Source organism: Silurus aristotelis, assembly GCF_946808225.1.
Source record: "Silurus aristotelis genome assembly, chromosome: 5".
In the NCBI taxonomy this organism is placed as follows: domain Eukaryota; kingdom Metazoa; phylum Chordata; class Actinopteri; order Siluriformes; family Siluridae; genus Silurus; species Silurus aristotelis.
Window position 1 is genome coordinate 9836623 of NC_139578.1, and position 26596 is coordinate 9863218.

At 37.0% G+C, this 26596-nt stretch overlaps 1 protein-coding gene across 13 annotated transcripts in view; it reads right to left on the reverse strand.

Annotated features, from left to right (window-relative positions):
- Positions 1–6997: 6997 nt before the first annotated feature.
- smarcd3b (SWI/SNF related BAF chromatin remodeling complex subunit D3b) overlaps positions 6998–26596 on the reverse strand; it is a 50537-nt gene continuing 30938 nt past the window's right edge. For 2 of the 13 annotated variants that reach the window (XM_083542006.1, XM_083542003.1), the window contains exons 3-15: positions 24289–24378; positions 23001–23043; positions 21671–21793; positions 21218–21340; positions 18144–18239; positions 16512–16532; positions 16073–16174; positions 15737–15898; positions 14876–14973; positions 13378–13513; positions 13153–13275; positions 12147–12248; positions 6998–11656 (exon numbers count right to left, since the gene is read on the reverse strand). In XM_083542006.1, the coding sequence (XP_083398132.1) occupies positions 11603–11656; positions 12147–12248; positions 13153–13275; positions 13378–13513; positions 14876–14973; positions 15737–15898; positions 16073–16174; positions 16512–16532; positions 18144–18239; positions 21218–21340; positions 21671–21793; positions 23001–23043; positions 24289–24378 (1273 nt within the window). In that variant the 3' untranslated portion in view covers positions 6998–11602. Of the gene's footprint in view, positions 11657–12146; positions 12249–13152; positions 13514–14875; positions 14974–15736; positions 15899–16072; positions 16175–16511; positions 16533–18143; positions 18240–21217; positions 21341–21670; positions 21794–23000; positions 23044–24288; positions 24379–26596 lie in introns of all 13 variants that reach the window. The other 11 variants (XM_083542000.1, XM_083541998.1, XM_083542008.1 and 8 more) reach the window with 6 other exon arrangements.

A 26596-nucleotide genomic window follows, 5' to 3' on the forward strand; every position in this document is an offset into this window, starting at 1 on the left:
GTGGCTTCTGAAGCTGCATTTTATCTTTTAGAAGTGACTGCAAATTCTGAGACTTTCTAGCATTTACCTTCTCTGCCAGGTCTCGAAAGGGCTTGTGAGGTGAAGTTTATTGTTTGTGTTCCTTCTGAAAGTATTTGAGAGGAATTTAGCTCCTTCCAGACGCTGATGTCGTCATGTCTGTGATACATATCCAGACACGGTTAACTAAGGTACTTTACTTCTGAGGTGTATTTGAAAATATATATTGAAAATATCCTGTAAAAGCAGACATTATATTATTTTACAGATCGATTGTAAGTTGCTGGACAAACTATTTTTTTCTTTAAAGAAGATTTTTTTGAACTTTTAAAGAAGAGAAAAGAGAAACCACAAAACAGCCCTTTGCCCTGAAGAAGTTCCTGTGGAAAAAACGTATTAAATCAGCTTAATCTATAATCTATAAAAGCTAAACCAGCAAAAAAAAAAAAAACTTCATCTTATCAACAGTTTCACACCATACAAATCCATATAGAAACAATAATATGATATATTATAACAAGGCAAAGCTGTGATTTGCCTTGCACTCAAACTTATGTTACACCCTTAAACCAATTTAAATAGATGATTTAAAGGCCTGTGGTAAAAAAAGATTAAAGATAAAAGGGTGTTTAAACAGCTCTGAAATCACTATAAACAAAAATCTGCAATAAAATTCGGATGCAGTAGCATTATATTTTCCCTTCATTTGACTACGAGACCAAAACCTGTTCCAGTATGACAATGCCCCTGTGCACAAACCCAGCTGGTTTACATTGGTTGGAGTGGAAGTTCTTGAGTGGCCTGCCATAGAGCTTTGCCCTCAACCCTACTGAACCCCTATGAGATGGTTTGGAATGCTGACTGCATCCCAGGCCTCCTCATCCTGGATCAGAACCTGACTTACTAACACCCTTGTGGATAAAAAAAGCAAAAATCTCCACCATAAAATGTTGTGAAACATCTGCCCAGAAGAGTGGAGGTTATTTTACCAGCAAATGTGGAATAAGATGTTGAAAAAAAATCAATCTTAAAGTCAAAATTTGGTTTATATAAAGTGTAGGTTAACAAAGGAGTCTGTTAAATTAAACAATAATAAATCAATAAAATGTGAAGATAACAAATTGGCATCTTCAAACCTTGTGCAACAATTCAGACATAATATCTGATCACGCACATGCAGCCAAAACAAAAATAAAACTGAGCAAATCAAAATAGTCCCTTATGGTTTTCTGGAAGCTTGTAGATATATATATATATATATATATATATATATATATATATATATATATATATATATATATATATATATATATATAAGATATAAGCTGGAACAAGGCGAGTTATTAAGAATGCCTCGGACTGAGAGGTAATAAAAAAATCAACCTCATATTTCCCCTCACGCTATGTTTCAAAAGTTAAACAGAGACTTTAATCTGGACAGTGTTGGTCACATGACCACAGATTCACTCTTACTGATACAGAGTAAGATAATAAAGTGCAGGGATAGGCTTTAAATTCGCCGCTGAAGGAACAGTCTGTACTAGAGGAGGCTTAAAGAGGACACATGAGTTATGCAGCACTATTACCTCAAGTCCCATCTTTTCTCTAGCCGAGGCATAAATTCAGCCCACATACTGCATGTGTAGAGGGAGAAAATGCTTCAAGGAGTAGAGGGAGAGTTAGAAACAGCTGAAGGGGGGCTGAGGTGAAAGCCTGATGTTTACAGGACTCTTTCAGCTTGCCTGTCTGCCTGCCTTCTGCTCTCTAGTTTCTTTCATTTCCTGTAATAAAGAGAAGGGCCACCTGAAATCAGGCAGGTCAGAAGAAGGGAATGAAAAGGCTCCTTTTATAACAGAGGGGCTAAAGCTTCTTAAGGCACAGTCAGGCCAGTATACAAGAGACCACCTGTTTCCCTTTGGTGCTCTGAGGCAGAGAAACACAACGATACATCTGTCTGAGCAAAACCCAGGCATGACAAAGACGTATTGTCTGCTTATTTCCCTATCAGTATAAGACTATTTTGGTGTGCCGCTAAGTTCACTGTAAGGAGTTGTTCAACTGTTTATTTAGACGTTTAAAAATGGGAGAGAACCAGTGTGTATATGGATAAACGAAAGTATCACTTTGCACATGCAGCAAATGTGCAAAGTCAATAAACATTTGTATTCTGTAAAATATCGAACGTGATAATAAATACAAATTTAAAGTAACTTCCTAAAAATTAATGAGTTTTAACTATAAAACCAACATATAAACATCCCCGTATTAGGCCAAGAATGTGTACCGCAACAAATGTGGTCTTTAGGAGCACATGCTATAGCATTAACATATGTCTTCACTGATACTAAGGAGCCCAAACCTGTTTTATCATGATGATGCTACTGTGTACAAAGCAAGCTTCATGAAGAAATGGCTTGCCAAGGTTGGTTTTAAAGAGCAAGAGGGTCCTTAACAGAGCCCTGATTTTAACACCAGTCCACCCCACAGCCCAGACCTTAAACACCCTCGGGTTTAACTGGAACACAGACTACACCCCAGAGAATCCCCAGACCTGTTCATAAAATCCAGTCAAAAACCTTTCCAAAAGAGTGGAGGTTACTTTAACAGCAAATGTTTACCAACTCCATGCTAATGCCTGTGGTTTTGGAATGGAGAACCTTTTCAATTCATTCAGGTGAAATAAAGTCTATCCATGTTGGGATCAACTAGGTTTTTGTTTTATTTTTTTTTACATTTATTATTATTAGTTTAATGTAATTTTTAAGATTGACGGTTTAAAATTTATGTCCAAAACTGGTCAAAATGGTTTTTGAAAAAAAACTTAAATTTGAAAGCAAAAAAAAGATTTGATTTAAAAACTGTATATCCCTGTTTATTGTATTGTTTATTGTTATTGTATGTTAGACAGTAATCTTACACAATGTTGCCTAATCAGCACTATACTGTTCCTTGTAACCTTGAATCTATTTAAGTTTGAACTTTTGTTCATGTTTTAATGTGTATCTCAGCATCATTCCAAGTCTTCATGTGGCTTTGCTTAGAATTCATGGGTTTTATTTATGGTGTTAGTTTCCATAGTTTTTATTTTGCACTTAACCAAACACTCTTGACTTTGCATCTGTCTTCACTTTAATCACATCTAAATTATAAAGCATTTTACATCTATTATAGCCCTTATGTTGTGTATTTCTGTTTAATGTACATTACTGCTGAATGAATCCTTACTTTTAATATTACTTTATCCTTGTAAGGTTTATGACGGATCCAAATTGTGTAACTGGGTAATAAGCAAAGGCCACACCATTTTAAAATTAAACAATTTAACACATATTTTCTACTTGCTTATGGCTCAGAAGTATACAAAATTGCCCCTCTACCATTATCTCTGTGATCAGGTCATTGGCAGATGAATTTGCAATTTTTAATTCACATAAAAGATACTCATGTCAAAAGAATATTTCATTTAACACATGATTTAAAAATTAGCATGTACTTACAGTGAGGAAAATAAGTATTTGAACACCCTGCTATTTTGCAAGTTCTCCCACTTAGAAATCATGGAGGGGTCTGAAATTGTCATCGTAGGTGCATGTCCACTGTGAGAGACATAATCTAAAAAAAAAAAAAAATCCAGAAATCACAATGTATGATTTTTAAACTATTTATTTGTATGATACAGCTGCAAATAAGTATTTGAACACCTGTCTATCAGCTAGAATTCTGACCCTCAAAGACCTGTTAGTCTGCCTTTAAAATGTCCACCTCCACTACATTTATTATCCTAAATTAGATGCACCTGTTTGAGGTCGTTAGCTGCATAAAGACACCTGTCCACCCCATACAATCAGTAAGAATCCAACTACTAACATGGTCAAGACCAAAGAGCTGTCCAAAGACACTAGAGACAAAATTGTACACCTCCACAAGGCTGGAAAGGGCTACGGGGAAATTGCCAAGCAGCTTGGTGAAAAAAGGTTCACTGTTGGAGCAATCATTAGAAAATGGAAGAAGCTAAACATGACTGTCAATCTCCCTCGGACTGGGGCTCCATGCAAGATCTCACCTCGTGGGGTCTCAATGATCCTAAGGAAGGTAAGAAATCATCCCAGAACTAAACGGGAGGAGCTGGTCAATGACCTGAAAAGAGCTGGGACCACCGTTTCCAAGGTTACTGTTGGTTACCGTCATGGTTTGAAATCATGCATGGCACGGAAGGTTCCCCTGCTTAAACCAGCACATGTCCAGGCACGTCTTGAGTTTGCCAATGTCTATTTGGATGATCCAGAGGAGTCATGGGAGAAAGTCATGTGGTCAGATGAGACCAAAATAGAACTTTTGGTTCAGAATTCCACTAAACGTGTTTGGAGGAAGAAGAATGATGACTACCATCCCAAAAACACCATCCCTACTGTGAAGCATGAGGGTGGTAGCATCATGCTTTGCGGGTGTTTTTCTGCACATGGGACAGGGCGACTGCACTGTATTAAGGAGAGGATGACCGGGGCCATGTATTGCGAAATTTTGGGGAACAACCTCCTTCCCTCAGTTAGAGCATTGGAGATGGGTCGAGGCTGGGTCTTCCAACATGACAATGACCCGAAGCACACAGCCAGGATAACCAAGGAGTGGCTCTGTAAGAAGCATATCAAGGTTCTGGGGTGGCCTAGCCAGTCTCCAGACCTAAAACCAATAGAGAATCTTTAGAGGGAGCTCAAAGCTCAAAAGATCTGTGTGGAGGAGTGGGCCAAAATCCCTCCTGCAGTGTGTGCAAACCTGGTGAAAAACTACAGGAAACGTTTGACCTCTGTAATTTGCAAGCAAAGGCTACTGTACCAAATATTAACATTGATTTTCTCAGGTGTTTAAATACTTATTTGCAGCTGTATCATACAAATAGAAAGAAAGTTTCTTTTCGGCTTCTCCCGTTAGGGGTCGCCACAGCGGATCCTCCGCACGTTTGATTTGGCACATGTTTTACGCTGGATGCCCTTCCTAACGCAACCCTCCCCAATTTATCCGGGCTTGGGACCGGCACTAAGAGTGGCTGGGGATGGTTCCCTGACCGGGAATCGAACCCGGGTCGCAGCGGTGGGAGCGCTGCATCTTAACCACTAGACCACCAGGGGACCTAGCTGTATCATACAAATAAATAGTAAAAAAAATCATACATTGTAATTTCTGGGTTTTTTTTTTTTTTAGTTTATGTCTCTCACAGTAGACATGCACCTACGATGACAATTTCAGACCCCTCCATGATTTCTAAGTGTGAGAACTTGCAAAATAGCAGGGTGTTCAAATACTTATTTTTCTCACTGTATATATAGAATTCACATAAAATTATGTTTGCATTTGAGAGACATCACCCGATGGTTTTTTTATTAGAGTCTCAATCAGTGTCACATATTTTTCCATCCTGATCCACTGTGACAAAGCTGCTCCAAGTGGCGTTCACCGTCCAAGTGAGCTTCTTGGGGAAATCGTTGCACTCCATGATCCTCTTTATCTGTGGTCCAACAAAGACGTCAAGTTTGACTTTCGCCTTAACAGCTAGTACTTAAAGCCTGCCCGCTCCTAGAACTGAGACAAATTGAGTCATAAGACCCAATTCAAAATTCCAGATGTCCACTAATAGTTTCCACTAGTGCACCTTAGTGTTTCTGCGGTTTCTGCTGGATGCTTATAGCCTCTTGAAGGCAATTAAGAAAAACGCTGTGTGTTTTAACTCCATTTGAATGGCTGTGGATTTGGAAAGGAGAATATTTTGAATTCTCTCATGTTAAATCTGACAACAGTTTAGCTTTGCTTAGTTTAGCTACTTTAATAATTACTTATTTTAATATTAGAACATATTAGGCATCACTGACTTTATCAAATATCAAGATAGTAAATGTACGTGTGACTGTACAAAGCTTGTACCCTGAAGTTTAAAGGATTTTTTTTTTCATGGAGGAATAGTCTTAGATCACTTGCCAACAAGACCTTCTGAATTACTGATTTTGTCATATATTTTTGTCAACTAATATGTATTAAATTATTTCCAATAGTCTATTGTCTTCATTTAAAGGTTTTTCTCTCGGGTGCGCTGAGGCAGGAAGCAATGCCAAAGAGTGAAAGTTTACACTAGAGTTTCTATCCAATCAGATTTCAGCTGTTACATCAATTATTAGCAAAAAAAATAAAAAAATCCAAGGTCATTTTATGGGGTTTATATTGATGCTTCGGTTAGAGATGATGTATGTGGAGGTACAGCTGTGGCTGCAGTGAAAGGAGACTTGTTGAAATCTATTCATGAACTTTCTTGCTTTAGTAATGGCATTCATTCACATTACATGAGATACCTGTCTGTGATGCAGCGCTCTGTTATACTGTGTTTCTGTATAATTCTTAGTTTAATAATTAGTTTCTGATCGTTTCTATAGCTGTGAAACGACCTAATAATAATATCACCTCTTGATGGTATTAAGAGGTGGATTGATTCAGGTAGGACACCACTGAAGGAAAGGTGTGTGAAATGCACAGCTCATCACTAATCCAAAATTATAAGGCATTATAGAAGACTCGAGGTTGTTATAGAAGCTCTTATAGAAACTCCCACAGCTGGCAAATGGAGGTAGCACAAAGTATTTACTTAAAGGGTGCCAATATCTGTGTCACACATATTTTCTGACCAATAGATGAAAAAAAAAAAAACAATGCCCTGAGGTATCGTTAACCCTTAAATAGCAATCCTAATCCTATCCATTTTCTATACTTCTTTTGGCAAGAGCAATTAGTAAATAATATCATAGGAACAAAAAAGGTTATATTAATATTAGGGTTATTCATAAAGAAATGTAATACTGCACAATTACAAGTGCTGTATTTGTTTTTCATAATGAATCTGGATTTTTTTTATAATTTATTTTTACATCTCAATCTCAGTTGAAACACACACACAAACACACACACACACAGAAATAAGTCACAGCAGTCTTAGGACTCGGTTTCTCTTACAAACTTTGGCAAGCGCTTTTTATTTACATCCACACTTGTGATACTAGTTTCTTTCTGTTGAAAGTGGAACGATGAAAACGTACACAGGACGAGTGAGAAAACATAGTCATAGTGTAGCATCAAAAACATCTCACTGCATGTGTACTGAAAGTTCATTAACACTTGACTAGAAAAGCACTCAGTTAGTACATAGTGTGCATCCATTGTATACAAAATTGCTGTGTTGACATCAGACTTAAAAGACAGGCCACAGCTGGCATCGAGAGCTGGTGGAAGTTGATGTGAGCGAATAATGGCATGCAGGAGTGAAACACTGAAACACTGTCTTCGGAAAAATCTCACAAAATGTTAGCGTATATATATATATATATATATATATATATATATATATATATATATATATATATATATATATATATATATATATATATATATATATAATAAAATGAATGCGATTTTGACCATTTTTACTTTTTGTCCGCATTAAATTGCTATTTGTATATCTGGATGTGGTCTTAACCTACCAATGCAACACTCACCAACATGTCAATGTCACTGCTGTGGTTAAAAAAATGGCCAGATTAATATATATGTTAACAATCGATAAAAAAACACAAGTGACTCAGTTTTGAACACTATCACTCAACCAGATGAGTCAATAATGACAGCCAGCAGGCTAAAGAATGAAAAAAAAAAAAAAAAAAAAAGAAAATTCGTAGCAATTAAGCTGAAACATAGTGTGGTCTGTCATACAATGGATGCAATGTTCAGGAGATTCAGTAGGGGGTGCTCTAGTCATAATGAACTACACAGAACCTGGATGCATCTTGGTAGAAATCTGTTGTGTGCTTCTATTTTTCATACTAAAACCACTAGGTCTTTTATAAAGACAAGACAACAACAATACAGAAGACTTATTTAAAAAAAAAACAACAACAAAAGAAAACTAGCTGACCAGAAGAGTCATCTTTTGTCCTTTTTTTGTAGCTTTGACCCATTCTTTCTGGGTCGGTGTTCTTCTGAAATCAGTCTGAAAAATGTATGAAAGTAGAAAAATCTGTCCATGCAGCATGCATAGGCTTTAACAACGTGGATGCTGAGTGTCAGCGATCGTTTTGACTGAGGCTGCACAGAATGTGTGAACACTCCTTCTATGAGATGTTTGGTGTGTCAAGTTCAGGCATTTGTACCTAGTTTTTACCTTCTAACTGGGCTGAGAACCAACACACATACACACACAGCCACTGGGAAGCGAAGACAAAATTACACCAGTAATACAGTACACAACATATCAACTAACAAAAAAAAAAAAAAACGAGTACAGGTCAGCATTTCCTTCTTTTCTCCGCTTAGTTTCAAGTGAATCATATTTAACGACCATGATTACCAACTTAGTGCAAAAAATAAGTTGTGGTTTAAAAAAAAAAAAAGTTTTTATCTTTTTAATTCACTCTAAACATAAAATTCAACAGTTTCTACAGCATTCACTCAGTGCCCTTCATCGTGAAATGACATAATAAATACCTAAAGTCAAAGCTCTTGAGACAGCTGGTAGAAATTCAACATGAAAGCCATAAAACAGACAAAATATCAGTTCTGTTCACACTTCCATATAACACAGCTTTTTTTTTTAGTAAACACAGCTTTTGGACCCACTGAAATTATGTCAAAGAAATTTTTAAAAAGTCATGTGACAATCCTGACCTATAGTATTGTTTTTTTCTTATTAAAGCATACAAGCAATGCTGTCATATTTCTTTCTTTTAAAAGAAATGTTGCTTCATAAAGGGTGGGCTTCATTCTTTCCACAAAACCTTCATCTTGAGACTTCACAAGACAGTATTTTCAAAACACTTCCAATTCATATACTTCAAGTATGCGTTGCTTTTTAAACGAACTTCAGTCGAATGGTCAGTGGGAGAAAGCAGATTTTCACACATGGACTGCTGGCCAGCAGCATAGCTCACTATACCGTACTTCATATATAGGTATAGGCAAAAATAATGGACCCAAACCCCAAATGGGACAATCTGACATTTTGACATCTTAACAACTAATCATTGGCCCAGAATAAAGAAAATTTACTTCAACATTTTTTTGTACGCAAAGTAAAAATCATGATGTTTGTTGTAAGATTCAACACTTGTCTTTGGTTCACACAATTTTTCAAACTGCTCATCAAATGCTTGAAGTTTATCAATGTTAAATGTTTTTTCTGTAAAAAGTTGTCAAAAGGTTTACTCACAAGCCTTACTCACAAGTAATCAAAGGGAAATGCTATCCCATAGCAAGTTACTTTATCAACATTTCTCCTAATTTCCTGACCAATGATTAGTTGTTAAGACCGTTAAATGTTTCACATGTTGCGATTTATGGCTTGGCTTATTTTTCCACCCTGGAGAATATACTTCTCCCTGCTAACACTACATCGATTTGTTTGCGAGAACTTGCTTACATAATATCAGTCATATGTGGCACGTTCCATATCGTCGTGACTCTACAATTTGTTTGGATATCGTGTGCTTCTATAACTTCTGGTCTTAGGGGGTTTTTTTTGGTTATGATTTAAATAGTCTCCACCTTTTGACTGTGCCAATACTGTTGTAAATGTCAAGCAACAAAAATAGATGGAACGCTCTCTACATTAAAATGAGGCATTCGCTACTTTTAAGATATCTGTTCGTGAGAAATCGGCTGCAGATCGCTTTCCTCTTTCTGTTTTACGTTGTACAACCTCGAATGAAGAAGTTGGGGGATCACAAGACTTGATTACAATCAACCTAAAAGATCAAATCATAATATCCTTTCTACTTCATAAGTGTGTAACAAATCAGAGCAGCATTTTATACTTAATGGGATCCAAACATTATAAATACTGATTATAACAACAACAAAAAAAAAACCTGCACTTTACATTATGTATTTAGTGTTTAGTACAAAGCAATTCTCACATATGTACAAACTGTCACACCTTAACTACCTACATCAGACTTACTGTATGGTACTTAGCAAGAAAAACTCTGTGCTAGTAACCTAGTGATTAGCGTTAACTATCTTCGAGCATAGTGGGAAAATCTGATTACTGTGCAGCAGGTTCTGTGTAATTAGATCAAATGGATTTGAGTAAAAGTCTCCTTTGGAAATGAATAATACTTTACAGTAAATACAGAGCACGGAGTCCTAAATGTAGCTAATTTAGTCCATAAATAGTAGCTACAAATGTTCAGGGATGGACAGATTGAGTATTTTATTCACACGTGTCCAGCAGTAATTCTGACTGACTTCCAAACGAAATGCGCGTCACGTTGGTGCGATGTTCTCTGATGCTTCTGAGGCACAATGCCTGTAGGACTCTCTATTGGTAAAACTTCTAACTTCTTTTTTTTTACTATGCAAATCAATGAGTGTACAAGGATGACAGGCTATTTTTTCCAAACAGGTACATCCTAACACTACCAAAACTGAGTAAAGTCCGACAAAAAGCTTTCATTCAAATCGTTCATATTATTTATCATGCTTACTACATACAGCTACCTAAAGTTTTTATTTATATTTTTTATGAACATAAAGGAAATAAAGACACTAACCAGTGATATCACAAGTTTTTTTTCCTTTCAATATTAGTGAAATGGTAGCTCAGTGGTTAAGATACTTTTCCTTGAAAGCTTTACATTTTTTACGTTTTAATGTTTTTAACAGCATGGCCCTTAATGCTCAACTGCTCAATTGTATAAATAATATAATTGTATGTTGCTCTGGATAAAATGTCCTAAAAATAACAACGGAGAAAATACTACATTTCATAGTTGCCTTTCAGGCGAGGACGCAAACACACTGTCCAACACTGGAACATTTCAATTATAGTATTACAGTATCATAAACTTAAGCTAATCTCAAATTATAAAATTTTTTTTTTTTTTTTAGCCCAAATAGTTTTCTGCAGTTTGTAGTTGGACCATTGAATATAGAGTCTTAATCGGTACATCCCTGTAGTGACACAACCACTACTTCTTTAACCAGTAATTCATAGCAACGGTGGCTAGACAATTCTAATATAGGCAGGTAAATCGTTTGTACATATACAAGAGTTACAGTCTATCAAGCAGCAGCTTACTGAATAACTCTTTACCCAACTAATATGACCTATTTACACAGAGCAATAATACTGACAGCAGTATAAAACGGCCACAAACACTTGTGTATATTTAAAGGCATTCCGTTGGCCTAATCGCGATGTTTCCACATGAGAAACTTGTGTTTCATCTCTGCGCTACATAACACTTGTGTCACATTTGAAAGATCGGCATTAAGGGATCGGAAATACGGGCGAGGTGGGTTGATGTGAAATATTCGTATGAAGCAGAGCACCGTGACTGGCTGAGGCAGAAACAGAAGGGGTCCTCGGAATGGCTGTGTGTAATTAGGGCCTTGGGTCACAGTGAGAACTAAAACACATAGGGGACACACGCCCACACAAACACACCCACACACATGCACTCACTGTAGAAAACTATGTGACAATAATGAGGACGTTTGTGCGGCTTAGACTGTAGAAGTGTTGTCAAAGTGGGAGCTGGTGTCTGGGGTCAATCTAGGTATTCCTCAGAGCCAGGGCTTGTTCCAGCTCTTGCCTTCTCTGTTGAATCTGCAAGAAGAAAATAAGGGAATAAGAAGCGAGTTTTCTTTGAAGAAAGGAGAATGATGAAGGAATGAAAATAAGCCTCCAAAACTCACTTGCACTTGTTTTGCGAGGAACACAGAGAAATAATCAGCAAGGGCATTTTTACATTATATTCTTTGTCCCCCAGACACATATGTTAAAATTATAGCATAATAAGTATGAAACATTTCATAGCTCTAGTCGACTTGGAATGACAGGTGAGAATAATATCATTTTTTTTGTATTCAAGCTACTGTGATGAGTGATGTGAATTATATTTAAAGTTTTAGATTAAACAAATAAATGTTTCAATGCTCAAAGGAAAAGCATAACTCATTTAAATGTATGAAACACAGCTTTATTTTTGATGTGCCAAACCATGTTGTTTTTAATATCACACTTTCAATGGAGAAGGAACCTGTGGTTGAGAAGACTACCCCAGGTTGACGAGTAGTCATTTTATTTGCTGTTTTACCTTGCAGTAGAAGTAACGACTGACAGCCTCTTGAGACCAGGGCTGGTAGTAAAACTCCGCCCTCCTCTCCTCCTCAGGATTCCCAACAACGTCCGTCATTATCTGTGACCAAACAGAATGTAAAAGGGTATAAGTGAAGCTCTACGACCATCCTGAGCAAGTGGAATGTGATCAATATTAGTAGTAGTATTCAGGATCAGTACAGTTCTTCTTTGTAAAAACCAATGAAGCTAGGTGAAAGGATATGTTTACAGTGTTACATCCCAAGCACCGAATTGAACAAATGATTCAAATATAGTTCTCACAGATCAGTACTTTGTAATTTTCGATACAAAAGTACATTCAAAAGCGAGTATTTATTTATTTTTACTCAAGTAGAAATGTAAAAGGAGTACTTTTACCTTTCATGGAAAAACATTTAAGCAAGGGATTTCTTACTCCTGCTGTACATTTAGAATGAATTTAGTAGCATAATATAATAATTCTCCTAATATTTTGGCGGTATTTCTTAACAGCCACTGTCTATACAGAATACAGTAAGAATGTAAGTAAAAAAATCACCATTAAAATCTTTGAACTCCATATCTAAATATGAACTTTGGCTCTGTGTGCAATTACTGAAAACATTGAAATAAAAATTTTTTATTTTTTTTTTAAAACATACTTGCTTACTAGTAGAAAAAACTTTGAATACAATGCAATTATAAGGTTTATTAAACATCAAAATTCATATAAAATGCTGATACATTTAACAAGTCCAATGTGGTCATGTATCTAATTCTTTCTTATTATGATGATGCATTAGATAACTAAAATTGTTTTTTATTAAGTTCTTAAATACAATAACTGTTAATGGTTATGAAGCTTAAAAGGTTAGAAAGTCTAAATATAAAAGTGCTGAATTTCTCATTAGGTTCAAATCAAACATTTTGGACAGTGTCACTAGTCTGTTTCATGATAAGCAAAGTTTGAGTTCATGCAGATTGGAAAAAAAATCTGAACTCACCTTGAGATCTCTGCTCTGGGATTTCAGCCAGTCCTGAATGTAACCTTTGGGATCACGAGAGAAACTGAGCATGAAGTCTCTCTGAATCTTCAGCTGGTTGATGGACTCAATAGTCTCATGGATCTGTAACAGGTTAGGATCAGACCAGACCAGAGTTTTTACATTTCCTGTAAGTTCTATAGTGCTGATCATGTGAATGTGGGATTGTGTTGTTGTGTTGCTTACTTTGTTGTCAAGAGAGGCAATTTCTTGCTGATTGGCTGTTGAAAGCAAGAAGTTGCTCATTTGGGCTTTGAGTGGATCCTCTACTTCGACATCGATATCGTAGCAGGCTGTTTTCTTCTGGTCATTTGGGTCCACACTGTAAACACCAAGACAAATATCTTTTTAAATCTTAATATAATTCTATAGCCATAACTTTCATAGACACTGCAAAAAAATAAAAAATAAAATCCAAAATAAAATTTTTTTTGTCACATACACAGTCCTACAGAGTACGACATGTAGTTACATGCTTTTTTACGACTGTCCAACATGTAAATAGAAATTTTATATATATATATATATATATATATATATATATATATATATATATATATATATATATATAAAAATACAGTGTATATGTATATATACATATACACTGCCCATCCAAAAAAGATGTTGAACTGCCTTTAGCTTTGATTACGGCATTGCTTCGATAAGCTTCTCCAATGTTACAACATTTATTTCTGTCCAGAGTTGCAGTAGTTCTTGTATTGATGATGGGAGAGTCGGACCATTGCGCAAAGTCTTCTCCAGCACATTCCAAAAATTCTCAAATGGTTTTAAGGTTTGGACTCTGTGGTGGCCAATCCATGTTTAAAAAAGAGGTCTCATGCCCCCTGAACCACTCTTTCACAATGAATCCTAGCATTGTCATCTTGGAATATGCCCATGCCATTAATGGAATAAACTGGTCATTCAGTATATTAAGGTAGTCAGCTGACCTCATTCTTTGGGCACATAATGTTGCTGAACCGAGACCTGAAAAACTGCAGCAACCCCAGATCATAGCACTGCCCCCACAGGCTTGTACGGTAGGCACTAGGAATGATGCATCAGTTCATCCGCCTCTCTTTTTTACCCCATCACTCTGAAACAGGGTAAATCCGGACTCATCAGACCACATGACCTTTTTCCAGAGTCCAATCTTTATGCTCGCTTGCAAACTACAGCCTTTTTTTTTTCTTCAGATTAGCCTCACTGATAAGTGGTTTTCTTAAGGCTACACAACGCCAATTACAATCTTTCAAGATTTATTTCCGACCACATTTCTTCCTCGAAGATGATGGTTCCCCACTATCCTTCGCGTTTTAGATTCTGGAGTGTAGCGATGGGATTGTTGTGCTCATTGGGTAAAGCACTAATGTTAAGAAAAGACGCATGGAGTGCTGTGTTCCAGTTCATTCCTAAGGTGTTCAGTGAGGTTGAAGTTATAACTCTGTGCAGAACACTTGAGTTCTACCACTCCTATCTTGGCAAACCAGGTCTTTATAAAAATTCAAATTGTGCACAGGGGCACTGTCATGCTGGAACAGGTTTGGTGACCATTGAGGTCAATGTAATGATACAGCAAAGATATTCTATCTAATTGTGTGACTTTAAATCGACAAGTTGTAGAACTTTTGGCCATATAGTGTTTTAAGGCCGACCGTTAACAACAGAAGTCTATATGACTGACCTGATGATGTGGTTTATGACGATGGGGTCCGGGGGAAGCAGCAGGTTAGTCAGGCGTTGAGGGATCTCGGAGAACTTCAGCCGAGGGCAGTCAAAAATCTGCAAAAACACATTTTCATTACAATGGATAATAAGAATAGCAAGATAAGATGAGGTATTGCATCATCTATTTAAACCTCCAAGAAATGTGACACAATTTGTTAATTAACTAATTATTTAGTTAAATTAAAACAAATGATATGAGTCCAGATTTAATAAACCATAAGTAAATTTAGCAATCCAAAATTTTATTAACTGGTAATCTTTTTTAATAATACTGGTATTATTATTATTATTATTATTATTATTATTATTATTATTTTATTATTTAAACTGTAGTGATATACACTTGCATGTTTACAGTTTGGACAACTGTAATGGTTTACCTGAATGCAGTTGTTTAGATACATTATTGTTTCTATAGCAAACGTGTATTCACAAGACCTCGAAATATTTAAACTATTTTTTTAAGAAACAAAAGAAATATATAATAATTTCACATGGTGAAGTCATGGAGTAATCTCGGGTGTGAGTATTTTGTAAAATATTAATTTAAATCTAATGCTCTAATAGCTGAATCAGCACACATCTCCAAAAGCACACTCTTAAATCTAGTGAATAATTTCCAGAAGTTCAAAAAAAACACATATGAAGCTTATGTTCTAGGGTCCAAAAACTTTTGTCCATATAGTTTGTTAATAGTAATATAGTGTATGTGCTTTTTTCACATGAACTAAAACAAAAACTGTACTGGAGCTCAGACCGAATCTGTCTGCTAAAAGAGCTTAAAGTGAAATTTATATCTATTAGTTACACTCTTTACCTGCTGAAAGTATTTGTCACAGTTGATGTACTCTTTGTCATGGGAGTCCTGCAGCTTGTTGGTTTTGATGTACTGCCACAGGGCCTGGATGATACATGAGCGTGTCTGAGTGTGGATACCCAAGAGCCGAGCAAGCCGTGGATCCAACTTAAACTGAGGAGGCTGCACACAAGGAAACATTCATTATAAATAAACATACAAATGTATATTAAGGTCTTATTGATTTTCAGGGAATCTAAATTGAAATCATAGAACACGCTAATATGTGAATTGAATGTAAATGAACTGCATTTCATTTGAGAATAGATATAATGTAAGATATATACTGAGCCTAACCTGGTAATCCAGCATTAACAGCAGAGTGCAGCGTACATTGACATCGCCTGGCCTTTTCACCTGAAAGCCATCAGTCTCCTGAGTAGTGGGTGTGCGATGCCACTAGGATACAAAAAAAGTGGTTTCAGCATGGGTTTGTACACACATTCACTTATACATAAGCATAGGAATGGAGAAAAATCTAAACACATAAGCCTCATAAAAAATAGCACTGTAAAAATGACGTTATGTCAACAAGCATAATTCATGACACACATAAACATGAGAGAAATATTGTCCCTGATCTACACTACTGTACATACATAACTCATGTATAGCCTAACTTGCTCTAATCCATCCTAGTGGAACTTCATGCTGCATTTACATTAATGAAATGGAAAGTAATAACTGTTTTTTTTTAAGACACACTGTTTGGACTGTGTGCAAGGCTGAATCTTACCTGAGCCCCGCTGCTCAGCAGCTGAAAAGAAAAACACTTGAAGCTCCTTGAGATTTTCTTACGCAGCTACACTCTCTAAGCATGCACCACATGCTCCTTACTAACTCCCAGTGGCCATTTTGCTAATTACGCTTATTAAATAATACTTTATTTAATGTATAAGAATCACTTCAAATAAATAACACTTAATGCACTTGATACTCTTATGGATTACATATTTGTGTGAAATTCAGTCCATAATTATACAAAGTGAAGCTCTTGGACTTGGAGTGTGTTTTTTTTTTTTTTACATTAAATGTGTTTCTCTTCAGGCATTAATCCAAAGACATGCTTTTAATTAATCCTTATATATCTCGTTATGTTGGATGTACTCAAATCTATGCTGAACACCCCCCCACAAAAAAATATATATAATATACAATTATTACCCTATTGTCCTAAATGAGAAGTGGGCTACAGTATGTCCAATAGATGTATGTGGACACCTAACCATCACACCTATACGTGGTTCACCACAAAGTTGGAAGAAAAAAATGCACAGAATGTCTTTATAAGTAGCGTTAAAACTTCTCTTAACTGGAACTCAGCAGCCCAAATAGGATCCAGCATCACAATGTCTCTCTGCACAAAGCAAACTTCACTGTCATAGTTTGCTGAAGTTGGAATAGAAGAAATCAACTGTCCAGCAAAAAAGTTTGACCTGAGCTATGACCTGAATTAAGGGATTCACAGCGGTTTAAAAAAAAAGTTGGTCCCAATTGAATCACACTTTCCAGTGACACAATTGATTGGTAAAACCCTGGAGGTTTATCTTATTCTAGGTTTCGAAAGGAAATTGTCTCTCACTGCACCACAGACCTCCTCACCAACACCACTGGCTAATCTCATTAATGCTCTGGTGACTTAAAAAAAAAATAATAATAAATCTTCACAGCCATGGTTCAAAACTAGTAAAAACTCTTTCTAAAAAGAGAAGAGTTTGTTATAACAGCAATATGAGATTATATATTGATTGGGAAGTTCGGAACGCACATGTGGATGTGATGGCTATGTATCCATATATATTTATTTTAGCTATATAACTATGAGTTGAGATAACATCCAGAAATGAGACTATTATTTTGTATATATGAGCAAATATATGTTGTGAGGTAAAACATGGCAAAATGAAGGTAGTTAAGGCAAACTAAATGCTAACTTGTGCACATGTATAGGCTTCACATCCAATGTATTGTTGCTATCCAACACTTATGCTAGCTGGCTAACAACCCCAAATTTGAGGTATTTGATTAACTAGCAACTTTGTGTAAGAGACACAATATAATTAATCACAGAAACTAAAAGAAATATTCACGTTTTCCAAGCTACTGATTTGGACCAGCAAAGCTTTACAAATTATTCTGATATATTCATACACATTAACTTCATTCCAAAATCGCTCTGCCTGTAACAAGTCTTTCTTAAAACAAAGTTGCCTACATCTGTAATTGAATGTGTCAGAATGTGTGAAAAGGAAAGCAACTATACTGAGTAAGCATGACAAATCTGCTTAATAACAATAAATACATATTAAACATTCAATTCTTCAGGAAAATATAGATCCTTTATGAGTACAGCAGACTGAATGATCACCTCCACTAGATGGTTGTCAGGTCCGTAGAGATCTTTATCCAGCTCAATCACCAGGCTCTTAAAGAAGGATGAAAACTTCCTTTTCAATTTTCCTGGCTGGAAAGAGACAAGAAAGTATATTCTAATGAGCTGTGTGTTTGTACGTTGAATCGGAAGCACATATTTGATCTTTTTCTCAGTATAAAACGTAGTTGTGTGGGATTATTTTTTTTAACAATGATATCGTTCTATTTAAACCAAACCAAAGAGCCATTCTACTGTATAAAACTGTCATCGCTGACATTTGTGTGGTTACAGAGCACAATTTTGCTTAAACATTTGGCTAGACATTCAGGCATTTGGCTGCATCTTTTTTGGTAAACCCATCACCCACCTCACTATCCAAACCAAACAAGAAACCGCTGGAGCAATTCGCTGGCCATCGCGGAAACTATATTCTGAGACTAAACAATATAATTGTTTATGGCCCAAAAGAACAAAATGAAATTTTAGAGCATAGATTTTTTTTGTCTGTTTTCAAAAGTAAAACAACATCATGCTTTATTCTATATTCGGTGTATGATATAGAGGCATGATAAAATAAAAAAAATAAAAAAAAGTGAAAGGCAGAGCAGAAAGAAAGTCAGATGAGTCCAATTGTTAATGTTTGCACAGGAGAAGTAGAGTGACCTCATTGGTAAGTGGAGCATATTGCAGTGGCGGAAACTTGGAGTCGACCCAAATAATTTTAACCTCACCATGCTAAAACACACATAGCTGCCATTTAAAGGCTATGAGGTCACTCCTGACAAAAGCACATGAGCTGCAATTCTCGGCTTTTTTAGTTCCTCTAGCGCTCTTGTTGACATTGGCATATTGACCAGTGAATCTGAACAGGTCTATGCTTAGCACTGGAACGACTTCATAGAAAAACTATGTGCAAGAACCTATTATTAATGTACAATACACAGAAACTGGTATAAATATCTTGGAAATTATCTAGCATGAGCACTGAATCATTCAGAGTCAATAAAAAACATGATGATTTGGCAGATATGAATGCATCAGTGTTTATTACACTGCCTTTTCTGTCTATCAACATATATAGGCACGTAGGGGCACATCACTAGGATTCCAACCAAAAACTCTTGGAACAAGCTTGAACTATTTATTCCAGTATATGATTCATTTTCCAATTAGGAAACATAGAGATCTTCTGCTAATGTCATTTAACTGGATACTAAAGTTTCCTATAGAAGTGCCTTCTTTTGTGACTAAGATCATGTGCTCCAACTTTCTCATCAATGGTATGACTAAATCATCTCCTGGGGTTCATCCAGGGTTTACTGTGCTCTCCCTTTTGCATCTCTCACAAGTTTATAACACGGCATGTCGTAACATTATAAACAGAGTACCTTATATTTGACAATCAGACCTCAGCTAGATGGATAGTCAGGATTTTTAAATGAACTGGTCAAAATCTTCTCCTTTACTTCTAAAGAGCCAATTATATCAGTCTTCACTGCACTTTACCTGTCAGATACTTTAAAAAGGAATTGGGTATTAAATAAATATTTTAAAAGAGAGTTATTCAGAACACTCAAGGACATCTGGACAAACGGATTTCTATTATAAAATAAGAAATCTGCCCAAAAGCATTTTCCTTCTATCTGACAAGAATGAACCTCATTCTGCCTTTGCAATTTTTTTTTTTACTCTCTGAAAGAACATTCATGAAACTATCCATAAAAATTGTGAGCGGATGATGACATGACCGTTATTTTAAAATTTACTTTTGGTCATGTCTTCCCACTTGCTTTGGTCTGTATACTCCTGTCTCTTGGCGTATATTAAGAAAAATGCAGACTTCAAGATGTTTTTCTCACTCTATTGTTTTTTTTTCCACCATAAACAGCTCACATAGAACTGGAGACTAGTTGAAGCACATTATAATATTTCATATATTCCGATCTCTGGTGGTCTAGTGGTTAGGATGCGGCGCGCTCACCGCTGGGGCCTGGGTTTGATCCCCGATCAGGGAACCAACCCCAGCCATTGGGTTGCACAAGCCAATACACTCTTAGTGCCGGTCCCAAGCCCAGATAAATGGGGAGGGATGCGTTAGGAAGGGCATCCAGCGTAAAAACACGTGCCAAATCGAACATGCGGATGATCCGCTGTGGCGACCCCTAATAGGAGAAGCCGAAAGAAAGTTTTTTTATACTCTAGTCATAAAAGCACATTGTGGCAACAGTCTTTAAGTTTAAAAACTCATTCAAATGATTTAAGTGACACTTATTTTGGCCTTTTGGTTCCTGGCACATGATTAAGGAATAACCTACTGCTACACAATTTACAAATCTGACTAATGCCAGAATCAGTGCATTATCACCCATCTTGCCTTTGAATGATATCTAACTGCTGAGCTTTTGCAGTGTGTGCTGTACTTGCTGAACAGCTGAGAAAATAATTGCCATCTGTTGGGAAAACCACCTCACCCTCTTTCCAGTACCTGCATTCAAATGGAGCTCTCAAGAGCTGGATTAATGGTGCTGATGGTATTGTTATGAATCAAAAATACTGTAGAATTGATGCATAACGATTAATACCTTTCTGTAATGAGTTAATGAGTTTCTGTAGAACTTTCTATATTTATGCTTTGTAATCAACTTAGAACACTTAGAGAGACCTGACTCTCAGCTGATCTTCGAAGCATGGCGGAAACCAGTGCAGAGCTGTAAAGTAAAGTTACTTGAAAACTAAGGTCCTTTCTATAAGGTTTATACAGCAGAGTCTGTCAGTGCACGTCTCAGAAAGCGCCAACGAGTCTACATTTTTCACACGGAACACAGCTGATCAACATTCTAAGACAAATATGTTTAAAGCCAAAGCTGTCGACCGCCTGGAGGCCCCCTGTAGACTACAATGAGAATCTCTATGGGCTCATCACTAATGATCTCTTTGTAATCTGCTGATGCCAGTAAACATCTGTACCCCACCTGCTACTGGAGAGACTGGTGATGCTACTGGTGATGTGTGTGAGAGCGTGAACATATATATATATATATATATGTTCCACAAATCCACCGACTCACATCATCAAGTAACTTTCCCTCCACCCGCAGTTCCCAGGATGCAATGCTACCGTCTGAATCTTCTGCGTCGGGCTTGGCTGGGTTGAAGGTGTTGGAAATGTAGAGTCGCAGTTTGCGCTTTTGCTGTGAACAAAAAATACATTTAGAAAGAGGCACCGTGCCAAACGTTAACACTACATTGCATTGACTGAAATCTATTAGGGTTTCTGAGGAGACTGAAAACAAGTGGTCTGCTTTTACTTAAAGAATATGAACAGGAATATAGCATTGCCTTGGTCTGAAATCTGAAAGTGTGTTTTGCTATATTGATATATCATTATACAGATATAGCATTAAGCACAAGAATACTAAAACCTGTTCCAGGGAAAAACCCATCCAAAGATAATAGATATACTGACATCCAAGACACTGCAATGAGGGTGGAGTAAACTATATGTAGTTATCATGACTAACCTTCATGGGTCGTTTCAGTGCTTCTTGGATATCCACCCGCTTGCGCATTATGGTTTGGTCCAGTTTGCGCTCAAAGGCCAGCAGGTCCATGTAAGCCTGGGACTCTGGGACTAACTCACGAATCTAAGAGGTAGAAAAAATTTCATGATCTTTAAGAAAAGAAAACACACTGTGCTGTTAATTAAACCATTATATTAGTGATCTGATACATAGCAAGCAGAAATGGGAAAAAAAACCCATTATCAACAAGCTCATAACTGGGCATAGAGTAGACAGCTAATATAAGTTAACCTAAAAATTGGCCAAATGCTTCTTCTCATGGTCAATCTTTCATAAGCACGCTTATCCGTCAGCACGTCTGCCCGTTCGCTCTGTGTGTCAGTCTGTGATTCATATAAATGCTGAAATGATCGCTGCAGTAGTGTTTAATGGTATGCTGTTAAGTGTTTGCTTTCTGCCAAGAATCCACAGCAAACCCTCCAGTGCCACATTATCATGCACACACACAGATGGTTGGAGGACGTGTGTGCCAAAAGCTTCACTCCATACTGGGCACAGACCCATGGATTCAGACACTGCACCAATCTCGCTTTCTCCCTCTTTCTCACTCTCTCTCTTTTGCACTATCTTTCTTGATCTCTCTCGCTCTCTCCGGAGACGGCAAGAAAGAAGAGAAGTGAGTACTCGGACTATGAGTAATGCGACTGGCGTCTCTGTTTCTGGCCTATCTATCTATACAGGTCTGATATAAACTCCTACACTCACGCTCACTCACAGCAATGAGTAAGACACATAGCCATAACCCCTGTGGTCTATCTTTAAAACACACATACACACAGGTTTTTCTTTTTAATCACTCACGTTTGGTTAAACTAATAAAAGGATAAAAGATTTAAAACGGAGAATGAGAGTGCGTGTAGAGCGAAAGCTTACGCTGGTGAACACACACCTGCAGCTTGCACTGGGAGTTTGAGTCTCCATCACATTATTTGGGTTACAGCTCTCTCGATACACCTGTGGACTCCTGACTCTCTGCCCTGAATATAAATGTCATTTTGGAGAACGCACCGTCCCGGCTTTCAAGTTTGAATCATGTTCGGCTACGTATACACAGCTGCCCCTTAACCCTTTTTTCTGGCTCTTTTGTGCCAATGATTAGTAGCTATCACATAACCTGTCTCTATAAAGATCAACATCACAAAATCGCACGCGAACACAGCGTCTCAGGCATGCTGAGTAGACTAGCACTCCCTCACACAAGTATGCTCACAGACACAGACACATACACACACACACACCACAGAAATAATGTCAAGCTTAGGGAACTCACCCTTTGTGGAAGAATCTTATCAGCCATTTTCCTCCTCTTGGTGCTGCAGAAAAGAGAGAGAAAGGAGAGACAGAGAGAAGGACACAACGAGGGGGGGGGGGGGGGATGAGATGTTACTATGGAGACCGATAGTGTAGCACCCGGGACATCTGCTAAAATTCTGGAGCTGGCCCAGGATGCAAAAATGCTGGTGCTGTTTGTGTGTGTGTGTGCGTGTTTGTGTATATGTGCGTTAGTGATTCCAGCCCAGATGGTGTCCGCCAACATGGGCGCAGAGACGGCTGGCGGGGCGACACCGACAGCTTCACAACGTGGAACCTGGCAAACACTTCTTACACAGGACCTTGAGCGAAATTAGGTGTGAGTTCATCGCTTCACTCGGGTGTATGTGTTTAATTCCGCTACCGACATGAGGGCCAAACATTGTTTCCTTCCCTTTCTACTTCACTATTTCATTGTGAAAAAAAAAATCATTTTGGCGCTCCCAAAATATAACAACACGCTTCTCCTTGCTCTGTAAGGATAGTTTTAAAAGACATTACACACACACACACACACACACACACACACACACACACACACACACACACACACACACACACACACACACACACACACACACACACACGTGCACACACATATGCATTCAAACAGGAACATTGTGAGAACACCAAATCACCTAAAAAATGCTTGAAGTGGCCACTTCATTCAGAAGAGCCCTTGTTCTTAAAAACACAGTTGAGCAGATCTTCTATAAGAAAGTCTATATCAGAGATGTGTTTTTAACCTATGGCCTTTTCCCAAGGTCTTAAAAAATAATTGAAGGTCATTTAAAGTGACTCAAAAGAGAGAGCTTATGTGTAGTGAACGCTATATGTAATTGCACACTACAGGAAACAGGTCAAGTGTAGTCAAGTGTGCTATAGTTTAATCTAAAACTATTTCCCATCATGCCATGCAGCAGATCATGCACATCCATGCATAAACACTCTGTAACAGGATAATTGGTGCAGGTATAATAAGGTCCTCTGTGTTTAAATGAAAAGTATTTCATGTTTTTTATTTTATTATTATTTGAAATAAAACTCTGCTCTACTTTACTTCCTGGGTGAGGTGCAAAATGCTTGTTAGGGAGGTTTTAAACGAATCTGCTATCACACAAACCTTGGGTGGGGAAATTGGTGGGGGTGGGGTTGTTGTAAGGATCAGTGGGGAAGGTTTGGGACATGGGTGGGTCAAAAATAGAAAAACGCACGAGTATCTATCATGCAGCAGAATCAATTCCTACTTTGATCCGAGTGTGGGATCTGATTGGGCTTCTCTCATGTCCATCTGCCTTCCTGGCATCTCACTGGCTCCAGGAATTCCCGCTGGCTTCCTACGGGTCGACGGAATTTGAATGGGACTTCATTAGAAAGTACTTGACTTTTGTTTATTTTTACGTCTGGTTGAGAAAACCTCTAAAGGCGTGAATAGTGTTTAGTGATCAACACAAGTAGGAGCACATGGCCCAACAGACAATCCTTTACAAAGACAAACAAAAACATAAAAATACAATATTTTTGAACTGGAACCCTGTGTAGATATTAACAACACATTTGCTTGGGTGTTTTACATCTTGCAACTGATTCTGTGTTAATATTATAACAATATGACATAATATTTTACATAGTTATTAGTATAATAACATGGCTCACACACCTACTACTCAAGCTCAGACAATCAGGATAAGTGACTCAGGGGAAAAACAACAAATGCAGGATATGTAGGTGTTCCTGGACCATTGCCTTTGTACAATAAATAGAAAATGGCATATAAAAGACATAACACCAAATGAATTACCCAAGCAATAGACAAAATAGAGTGGCGCTCTTGGTGGCTGTCATCTTGCATGAAACCAATGCATGCTTGTATGTTTCTCATATACAACATTCTATGTGGCAACATAAAAAAAAAATTCTAATCTAAATATTAGTGCAGTATGGGTTATAATGAAATGTTGCTATGGTAACATCTCAGAAGAAGTGATATTCCTCTGCTGTTTTTAGTTAAATAATTTCCTGGCACTGTAGCCTAAAAGACATTGTTTTAAATATAGAAGAATACTGTACTCAGATTTGTGAAGGTTTTTTTTCATTTTCTTTTATCCCCCTGTTATTTTGTTGCAACAAACAATACGTATGTTAAGTAGTTCATGCTCCAATTTGTTTCCTGGTTGCTCGGTAAACACTTTTATACAATTTTAACCAATTTCTTATCTTTGTGCGCTCGTAAAAAGCACATATTCACCAAGGTTCAGTTTAAGTGCACTAAAAGTATGGGATATCTGTTTAAAATCTGACAACCAATCAGAAATAAATTTACACTCATACACTCTGGATTCTACTAGAGTGCAGACTGTACTAATGTATGCTCACGTAACACCGATTTGTCTTGGCTAAAAGACAGAATAAGTATGAGTAGATTAAATAAACCAAGGGAGAACAAGTGGCAAAGAAGAGGGAGAAAGGGTAAGACGTCCAGAGTGAGTCAAATGATAAATAATCAAATGACAGCTAATACAGTCCCAAGATTAGCAGACACTCTAACATGATAAAGTATAGACAGCTGGAAAAATAACTCATCAGTGTTTAAACAATAGAATACAATAGAAAACTACATAAACTATCCAAAAACTGTTAACTATCCACGGGGTGGATAAAAGGAGTGACAGACCACGTTATAACAGATGGTAAAAGATTTTTGGCTTTGAATGGAGAGGTAAAAGATAAATCATAAAGAATTTTCACCAAATAAATACTGCTTGGGAATGCTTAAGAAGGATGGAACTAGAGGACCTGAGTGCACACGAAAGTGATGGAGATGAAATTGGAAGACTAAACCATGTAAGGCTTTGAAAGTTGTAAGCACATGTCAATATTCAGTACAAGAAAAAAACAGTTAAATGTGGAGAAATCTCGAGTCGCTTATTAATAAGTTTATATTTTTATGTTTCAAACAGGTTGAATATTATATTACTGTGGATAGTATATTAATGTAGACTCGTTAGTGAGGTGTTCATTTCTACATGTTTATCAGGTGAACAACTTGTGAAACAGTGATACAAACGAAACAAAACATAAATCAGTGTGAACGAGTGACAATCAATATTGACGCCATTATAATTTTTGGGAACTAGCAGGACTTTTATTGGTAATAAGTAATGGTATTTTATTCATTTCAGCTTTGGTGGACACAAATAGTTCCTAATCTATCATATAAGGTGTTGTACTGTGTGAAATATTATGCTAGCATGTTTGGACTGCAAATTAATTCTGATTGATTTCCCTGCCTTGATCTGACTGCCTTTATCCTATGTTTTCTCTTCTAATGACCCTATCCACATGGTACACATGTTTACTGAATGGTTTAATTTAAATCATATAATATTGCCTGAACAGTCATCCCAACCCAAGCAATGATCTACTGTAGATTTTGGATTTACATATTAGACATTATTCTTTACTACCATAATTTAAACACCAATTGAGGAAAAATAATTGAAAAGAAATATGCTTAATGATCCAGCTCAATTCCATAGTCTGTACAATCTATGC